The sequence below is a fragment of the Lolium perenne genome, chromosome 1, assembly GCF_019359855.2.
Source record: "Lolium perenne isolate Kyuss_39 chromosome 1, Kyuss_2.0, whole genome shotgun sequence".
In the NCBI taxonomy this organism is placed as follows: Eukaryota; Viridiplantae; Streptophyta; class Magnoliopsida; order Poales; family Poaceae; genus Lolium; species Lolium perenne.
Genome location: NC_067244.2, coordinates 163600937 through 163609850, shown reverse-complemented (window position 1 = coordinate 163609850; position 8914 = coordinate 163600937). Strand labels below are relative to the sequence as shown.

Sequence of the window (8914 nt, the reverse complement as noted above, 5' to 3'; positions counted from 1 at the left end):
AAGTGAGAGTTTATTAATTTAATATAATACAATCAACACAAAGTGTACACTAGCTATAGCTGCTGAAGAAAATCTTCTGGCAATATTGACACTGTGCATATGTATTGTAATTCATACACACAAGGAATCCAAAGTCCATGCAACAGTTACCTGGTCAGTGCATAATCCTAAAAGCCGCTTACAATCTAGCGGGGCTCCAAGGTTCCAATACATCCCCTTAGGCGTGGTTCAGATCCATTGGTAGCCTTCTTCCAGGTGACAAATAGGGGGCTGAAGTTGCAAAAACTGACCCAATGAGTTCAGACATTGTACATGTTACAACACTTAACACTAGAATATTGTTCAGAAACTACAGCGTAAAAGCTAGTAAATAGCCTAAAACACACACTGACATGACACCCCACGCAATATTGCCATGGAACAGAACAGCATTTTATGAATTGCAGGGTAGGATCTAGTACGAAAATCTGCAAGGCCAAACATCCTACCTATGTCCCCCAAGTCCTAACTAAGGCCAAAAGGAAAATCCTCTTTTATTCTCTGCAACTGCGATTAACCAACACAGCTGGAAAATATAGGCCAATAAATAGCCAAACCACTCTCGCTGCCGTTTAGGCCACACCCTTTCCCCAAATCTGCGGCGGATTGACCGGAAACCAGGCCAAAACTGCCTTAAAAATCCATCCTTTGCAAGGTCGAACATGAGGACGGTAGGGGTGCCGCTAAACACTTTGAGAAAGTCATTCCTGACATGTCACTGCTGTAGTGCGAATCAGAATGCTTTGAGGAGGTCATTCATGGCATGTCACCGATGAAGCTTGGATCTGAAGACAGCAATCGTGGCGATGAATGCATTGAAGAAGATGCATTAGAACACCTCCCTGAGATGGTCATTGGAGGAAGAGTGTTCTATGAGGAAGGCAATGACGAGTTTGTCGTAGTCGCAAGAGGGCCTCTCTGAACTGGCTATCATTTTCTTGCTAAGTTACAGCCATGTAATAAATAACTTTTTTGAGAGACATGTAGTAAATAACTTGAGTATGCTTTGCAATGAGAAACAATGTATTAAGCTCTTCAAAATTATAGTTGTGCTAAGTATAATTGCTGCAAATTTCCTGTGACATGAAACTGTGTTGTCATTATGTTGTTGAATCCATATAAATTGGGCAAAACCTCTGGTGTTTGCTCTGTCATGATGCATAACTAGGTGGCACTGAGAGATTATCCTCATCCAGGACACTTGTGCGGAAACTTACCATTTGATACGACTACTCACGATAGCCGTTGCCAGAAGGTCACCTAACTACCATTCATGGCTCTTGCTTTAATCTTCTTGCAAGATAAAAAAAAAAAAAACTCTGTCTCCAGTACCAGTGATTGGCTATTCTGCACAATGCGGTGTTATTGCTCTTTTTGTGAGGTGCCGCTGCAGGATTGTTCTTTATTCTTCACTAGGGTCACACCAATGATCAGATTGTAAGTTCATCCACCACGTTTAGTGTCAATATTGCTAATATTTGAGTATTTGGCAAACATTCCACATCATGTCTCAAGTAACAAAAGGTTTAATACTGCATAACTGGGATCACAACAGAGAATGACCAACTGATATCAAATTATTTATAATTATATAGTGCATAGGTTTACAGATACATAACCATCATCATTTATCCCAGAATGACATGATTTTATGGGGGCTGTTGACATGGCACCCCACATTCCATGGAATGAATGAAATGATGGCATATCAATGATTGGGGGTCGAATTTTCGAACAAATTCTTACCCCCAAATACGTCTGAGACAAATCATAAATAGATTTATATTATCTGCTGCAATACAGATACTAAATCGCTGGCTTTATTTGGAGCCATTAACTAAGGTCGCCACGTTAATTTCACCTCTGTTCTTCTTGACATATGCAGCATATTCACCGTAGTGCATGGTGTAGAGGGTGCTCTGGTAGCGGGTGACGCGGATTTTGTCCCTCAAAGACTCAGTGATGGTGCCATTGTAGCCTGCCTTCCTCATGAGGGAGTCAATAGTCTCTAGTATTGTCCAACCTGCCAGATGATCAGGCCTAGGTTACAAATACCCAATTGAAATAGGAATGTACTGATTTAAAACTTTTGATCTGTTTATTCATGGTGTTAAATTTCAATTATGTCAGCCATATGATATACTCCCTCCAATCCATAACAAGTGTCGCTGATTTAGTACAGAGTTGTACTAAATTAGTGACTTATAATATGGATCAGAGGGAGTAGCAATATTGCAATTCAATAAAGTTAACATATGCAGCACTTGAGGCTCTCCGCTTACACTAATTTTGTACCTACATTCTTCATGCAATTCTTCATACCAAATCAGGGTACAGGCTGGGTGGTATATTTTGCTAGACAACTCGAAGACCTCTATATAGTGATTCACAAATCTAAAGTACCTTGGTAGGTAGAACCAAATTCCTCAACAAACTCATGCCTCTGTAAGGCATTAGAATCTTTTAAGGGGTTTTGGTTGATTCAATCTTACATGTAGCAGTTTTAATAACTAAAGAACTCACCTTCATGTGCAGCAACCTCAGGTAAATAAGTTGCACTGCGTCTTACATTGTAGTCTGGATCAGTGAACTCAATAATCAAGCCATGCTTTCCAACCTGCAGTACATAATAAAATAACTTTGGTGGCTGTAACCATAGATACCAATGAAATGAAGAGATAATAGCTGGAACAAACCTCCCAGTCAAGGTAGTTTTGTGCAGTTTCATATTCAGTCAATATAGAAACTGTGCACTCCAAGTATGGCAGCTCTTTCGACTGTATAGGAGAAAAGCGCCGATCTCTCAGGGCACTACAAGCAAGAGTTTATCATAATCCAATCAATACAGACTGCCAAGTGCTACACAAGAAAATCTTCTGGCAATGTAGTTCATACAGATGGAACCAAAGTCCATATACCACTTACCTGGTCAGTGCATAATCCTTAAAGCCGCTTACAATCTGGCGAGGTTCCAAGGTTCCAATGCATCCCCTTAGGCGTGGTTCAGAACCATTGGTAGCCTTCTTCCAGGTGACAAACAGGGGGCTGGAGTTACAAAAATTGGCCCAATGAGTTCATAAATTGTATATGTTACAACTGCACCAACACTAGAACATTTTTCAGAAACTACAGCCTAGAATCTGGACAGCTATCTCTAGCACGAAAACCTGGAAGGCGAAGCAAGAACAAACAGCCTAGGTCCCCTTAGTCCTAACTAAGGCCAAACAATAATTCCTCTTAAAAGAATTTCTCATCTTTAATATAATCTCTGCAACTACGATTAATCCACACAGATGGTAAATCAAAGGCAATAAACCCAAATCCACTCTAAGCCGCCGTAAAGGCACACTCTTTCCCCAAATCTACGGCGGAATTGACCGTAAACCATAACGAAATCGCCTTAAACACCCATCCTCTCTGGCGTGGAGAGAAGACGTCGATCGCGAGCGGGAGGAGGAGGAGGAGAAGGCTTACTGGACGCCCTCCTCGAAGGCGGGCGGCGGCGGCTGCTCGCCGCTGTAGTGTGCGACGAGGGTGTCGAAGCAGTAGACCGCCATTTCCTCCGTGGCCACCGCCATCGTCGATCGCCGCCGCCCGCGACCTCGTCCGTCGTCACCCGAGCGAGAAGGCGAGGGCGGCCGCCGCTGCGGGTGCGAGACGGTGCGGTGGTGGGGGAGGTTGGAGAGAGGAGGAAGCGAGCGGTGCGTTTTTTTCGTGTCGTTCGATTCCGAGTCAAGTAGAGCAGAGGAGGGCTGCGTCTCCACGGGGTTTTTCCTTTTCGAGGGAATAGTCAGTTTTGCCCCTCGATGTTTACTGGTATTTACGTTTGATGCTGCAGATTTAAGCGGTGGATAACAGGGGCACAATGGGTAATCACTTACGCTTCTTGCACTTTCGCCAGAAGAACTGAATACCTTGCGAAATTTTTGGGTCAACATTACCTTGTGAAATTTCTGCCACATTAATCCAGATGCACATTAACACAGTTTGTATCGCCACATTAACACAGTAACGACCTTCTTAAGCTGCACATAAGTGAATCATTTCTTAACTTGGCAATATTGTCCCCTTAATATTTAGTGGCTCATGAGCTCGACACGTAACACTAAGGGAACATGTTACAATCAGGTGGCACTCCCAGATCAAAATAATGTTTATATTACCCCCATTTTGTTGCACACAAGCAAGCAGCAACCAAGAAAACAACGAGCTAGAAACAGAGTTTGAGAGCACCAGGAAGGCAGAACAAGAATATTTATAGCAGAAAGAAGAGAATCTGGGTCACTACACTGGGAGTCGCCTGCTCTGACTGGTGCTCAAGATATTGTATCAACCTCTACCTTTCGCTCCTGAGGGCGACGTTCCACCCAACCACATCGAATCCCATCCAACAAAGTTGGATGATCACATTGCAATTTGGTAGCATATCCGATACCCCTTTTCATTGTGAATTCACTGGACCGCTGGTGTTGCCGAAAGAGTTTATTCACATTCTAGACCAGGATGACACATTACAACCAAACAAATAACAGGGATTTGCATCAGTGCCTACTATAGAATGTTTCTTTGTAATCAAATATCCATGTATGTAGTATCCTTCTGGTGCAAAATTTACGCAATGAAATGGCAATAAAGGTCGAGACAATGAACTAGGACTAAAGGAATCAGATGCTATATACAAGTGAATATGCCTATGACTTTCGGGCAGAGCTTCAACGGCCAATCTGATGAAATTTCAATTGCCATGCTATTTGGAAAATGGTGCTAGTTTAGCATTTAGATATAACCTGAGTGATAAACTAAGTAGACTTGCTTCATAAATCTTCTAGGGAAGGGGGGATGCCCCACTTCGGCAGTTCAACCCTGGATAATCTCCACTGCCGCTGCCTGTCAAGGACTTGGGACTTGAGGGAGACACAAAAATCATAAGTCTTGGACTTCCAGTTCTAGGAGAAAGAAATCATAAGTTCGGAATCTGATCTGTTCCAGCATCTGAACAAAACTCCAAGTTATCAAAGTGGAACTCAAACGATTCAGCCAATCTGTCAGCGTCCTTAACCCTTAGGCGTGTGCCTTGCTGCCCAACGACGACGGCAGCTACCTGGGCTGCCAGCAGACCGATACCCTTTAAGTCTGAAGCGCCCCGGAGAATACCATACAGAATTCCGGAGGCGTATGCATCACCAGCTCCACAAGTATCGACAGGAATACATGCCGGTGGAGGGATGTATATTGCTTCACCTTTCACACCAATGTAGGAACCATGCATACCATCAGTAACAGACACAAGAGGAATAGAATGACTCAAGTATCTAGCCGCAGACATGGTGCTCTCTTCTGAGGTTAGCTCGCAGAATGCCCTTGCTTCGTTAGCATTGGCGAACAATATGTCTGCATAGTTTCCCACAATATCCCTGTAAATGTTTTGGATCAGGGTTAGTAGTGTTACCAGATAACATAGCACTATACTATACTATCGTAATATGGAGAATGTGTGATAAAATTACACTTCACGCTCACCAACAAGCAAACTATTTAGTTATCCTCGTGAAGTCATGCTAAGGAAATGGATGCCTCAGTTGGTAAGTTCGGTGACATGATAAACACAAGTTCATCATGGTGTTATATGCTTACAACCGTTTTTAGGGCAGACACACACTGGTAATACCATTGGAAACAAGTAAAAACGGCAACCTCATTGCTAATTTTAAAACGTTGACCTCTTGTTACTTGAAAGGAAATGGAAGACAATTTGTTGAAACTCTAGTGTTCATGCCACTTGGGAGAAATTATTGTGAGTGTCAGTCACACAAATTCATCATGTTGGAGTAACCTACTGATGTGGTGTTAGATGCTTACGACCGTTTTTAGAGCAGACACGCACCATCAATACCATTGGAAGCAAGAAAAAGGCAACCTCTTTTCTAATTTTAAAACGTAGACCTCTTGTAACTTGAAAGGAAATGGAAGATGACTTGTCAAAACTCTAGTGTGAGTGCCACTCAGAAGAAATTATTGCAAGTGTCAGTCACACAAACAGGAAACCCTTTGTAAAAAGGCTAGTCTCACCAAAAATCACTGTGGCAACGCTTGATGCATGACACGTCTGATGCCGAAACAGCAATAAGTGCACCATTCTTCTTAGCATCTTCACAAGCTTGCTTGATGGCTTCAATTGTGTGAGCGAACTCGAATAGGTATCCTTCCACAACTAATAGATTTGATTTGGATACTAGCCCCGCTAAGTCTGAATCGTAAGCCAGAGTTGAAGATGTACCCTGTAAGACAAGTAACAAGGCATCGTTAGAGAAAAAGGTAGTGTAAGGAGACATAATTAGCCAACAAAATAGAGTATAAGATGGATGCTCTCAATGCTATGTTCATACTTCAAATAAAACATTGTGCATAATAGCGGTGCACTCTTAAGAGGCAACAAGTGAATTATTTCATTTCCTGGAAGGCATTAGCACAACTCCGTAGTTTCTAGAGAGTAAAGCATAAGAATGAAGATCAAAGATACAATTATTTTAGCACAACCTCTTTTCCTGGAAGGCATTAGCACAACCTGTTTTCTAACCAGGACTAGTTAGCAGCAATTATTTTTTAGAAAGGTGTTGCCAACAATTTTAAGAACAGAAAAGCCGATAGTGAAGGAACTGACCTGGTATGCAAGCATAGTTCGCTGTGCATCTGGAGTTGTTAGAACAATGACAGTCCCAGTGGTACCATCTTTGACTGGCTTGGACAAGAACTGCACATTAGCGCGCTGCAACTTTTGCCTAATAGCACAAATTTAAACAAAATTTTGATGTCAGATAACACTCAAAAGCCTCAGGGAACCAATAGTGCAATAAAATCAGAGTACAGAGGCAGTGAAGATACTGTCAGATTAATGAATTTACCTGTAGAAACTACCTAGCGGGTCACTGCCCACGCTGCCAGCCATCGCAATTCTAAGCTCAGGGTAGCTAGTGATCCGGCTACTACCAAGCCTTGCTAGAGCCACAAGCGAGTTTGACAGTGAGCCTCCAGCAGCAGCCTTGTAGGTGCAACCATCCATGGCACGCAAGACCCGTCCCCTCTCCTCGTGGTTCACGACCTTTCTTGTACCCTTCTCTATGCCCAGTCTCTCAAGGAATTCATCGTCAACCATGCCTGAGAAGTCAACCTATTTGAGCAAGAAACCATACATAAGTTCCATTTGTCCCAATAGCTTATCCAAACAGACTGAACTTCAGTGTAATCATGGTTCATCACAACTGGCACCAATAATAACGGATAGGTCAAACAAATCATATATTAGCATGAGCACAAGTAACAAGTAACCATCAACATTCACCGACATACGAATCGTGGGCTACACTAGTGACAGCCTATCCCTCATTTCGAAAAAAAACTAGTGACAGCCACAGCAGTGTATCCACGCTATTTAGCTTATGTATATTCTTACACTGGCGCGTGGAAGCAGTGATTATCTGTTTTTCAGCTACCAGTTTCTTGTGATTTGGCATTAGGAGTCCACCTTCAATTCCACATCTTACTTACAGATTACAGTAGAAGTACAGTGTTGACACCAACAGAAATAGGACTGTTGGACGAAACGCTCACATGGTCACATGCTAATCATCATAAAACTTGCACAGGTTGAATCATTAACATAGCAGAAGCCACAAAAGCTTGCCCAACATCCTGAACCAAGCAATACCCTACGTCTGTACTATTGGAGTTTTCAGTTACTTATGTGAAGCTAGATAGTGGTTCTTGGCAAATTGGCACCAGAACGACAGAAATGAACCGCAATTGATTGAGACCAACCATCGACGTATTCAGGATGCAAGGAGGATAGGAAAGGTGTGCGCACCATGGCCTGGCCGAGGCCGAGCACGTCCCAGCGCTCGGGCCCGGAGGAGGCAGCGGCGGCGAGCTCGAGGACGTCGTCACACTCCAGGTGCGGCGACGACGGTCCCCCGCTCAGCGCGCTGCGGGCGTCCTCCTCGTCCTCGTCCTCGTCGTCGCTGGCGTCTTCAGGCTCGGCGTCCGAGAATCCCCCGAGGAGCGCCCTCGGCCTGCCCTCCCACCGCACCGCGACCCCGCGCGGCCTGGCTCCTGTGGCTCCCCCTCGTGGCGCGGCGCGGCGGAGAGCGGAGGAAGGAGAGGAAGAAGAAGAAGGCGGGAGGGGAGCGGCAAGGCGGCGGGCGATGAGGCGGGAGGCGGTGGTGGAGGCGAGCGCCATTGGAGAGGAGGAGGAGGGGGACGAGACGGCGAGAAGGTGCCGTCTTTGGGGGAAGAAAATGGAGTGGATTAGAGGACGTGGAGCTCGCGCGGCCGGCCAACGACCAGGCTCAGAGGACATGAAGCACAACTTCTTTTTTTTCTTTTTTTGCTTGGAGATTTTTTTTTTTTGCTTGGAGATGGTGTCTCACACACCTGGCTAACGGGCCGGGGTGCCGGCCCCCGCTTCACGCTACCTTGCACGGCCTGGCACGCCTGCGGCCCGTGAACTGGTAGGCCCAAGTGCCCCGATCCAAAGCCCCGGCACGGCGGCCCGTTTGGCTCGTGGGGGCGAAAAATAGCCCGTTTGTCCGTCTTTTTCCTTGTTTTGCTGTTTGTAGTAATTTGAAACTGTCCAAAAAAATTGGGAAAATCGAAAATTTCATATGAGGCAAGATTTGATATGGGATAAAAAATAGATTTACTAGATGTTGCCTCGTTAAAAAACCTTATATCCCGTGATAAGGAAAAAGAGTACAACCGTTCTAAAAATCTAAACTACATTGGCTCGTTCATGCATCTTCTCGTGCCTCACCAAGGGCATGTTTGGTAGTCTTCGGGCCTCTTTTTTTTGCATGGGCTGGGAAGCGAAACATGTTGTTTG

The 8914-nt window shown here is 44.5% G+C and overlaps 2 protein-coding genes across 2 annotated transcripts; both read right to left on the bottom strand.

The window, feature by feature from the left end:
* Positions 1-1598: 1598 nt before the first annotated feature.
* On the bottom strand, positions 1599-3753 carry LOC127310873 (uncharacterized protein At2g38710). Its single transcript, XM_051341505.2, has 5 exons — positions 3514-3753; positions 2965-3084; positions 2736-2850; positions 2563-2656; positions 1599-2062 (listed from the first exon to the last, which is right to left on the bottom strand). The coding sequence occupies exons 1-5, from the start codon at positions 3615-3617 to the stop codon at positions 1860-1862; spliced, it is 636 nt and encodes a 211-aa protein (XP_051197465.1). The 5' UTR covers positions 3618-3753; the 3' UTR covers positions 1599-1859.
* Positions 3754-4506: 753 nt separating this feature from the next.
* Positions 4507-8370, bottom strand: LOC127310864 (uncharacterized). The gene is made up of 5 exons (XM_051341498.2): positions 7901-8370; positions 6942-7207; positions 6701-6818; positions 6109-6317; positions 4507-5453 (listed from the first exon to the last, which is right to left on the bottom strand). Exons 1-5 carry the CDS (start codon positions 8270-8272, stop codon positions 5000-5002), a joined length of 1419 nt encoding a protein of 472 aa, XP_051197458.1. The 5' UTR covers positions 8273-8370; the 3' UTR covers positions 4507-4999.
* Positions 8371-8914: the final 544 nt, after the last annotated feature.

Bases quoted from the DNA above. Each gene is read 5' to 3' on its own strand.
- LOC127310873 (XM_051341505.2), bottom strand. From the start codon at position 3,617: ATGGCGGTGGCCACGGAGGAAATGGCGGTCTACTGCTTCGACACCCTC. The intron at 2,851-2,964 runs GTAAGTGGTATA...TCTTGCTTGTAG, and splicing joins AAGGATTATGCACTGACCAG to TGCCCTGAGAGATCGGCGCT. The intron at 2,657-2,735 runs GTTTGTTCCAGC...TATGTACTGCAG, and splicing joins AAAACTACCTTGACTGGGAG to GTTGGAAAGCATGGCTTGAT.
- LOC127310864 (XM_051341498.2), bottom strand. From the start codon at position 8,272: ATGGCGCTCGCCTCCACCACCGCCTCCCGCCTCATCGCCCGCCGCCTT. The intron at 6,819-6,941 runs GTAAATTCATTA...TTGTGCTATTAG, and splicing joins CCGCTAGGTAGTTTCTACAG to GCAAAAGTTGCAGCGCGCTA. The intron at 6,318-6,700 runs GTCAGTTCCTTC...CTTGTCTTACAG, and splicing joins GAACTATGCTTGCATACCAG to GGTACATCTTCAACTCTGGC.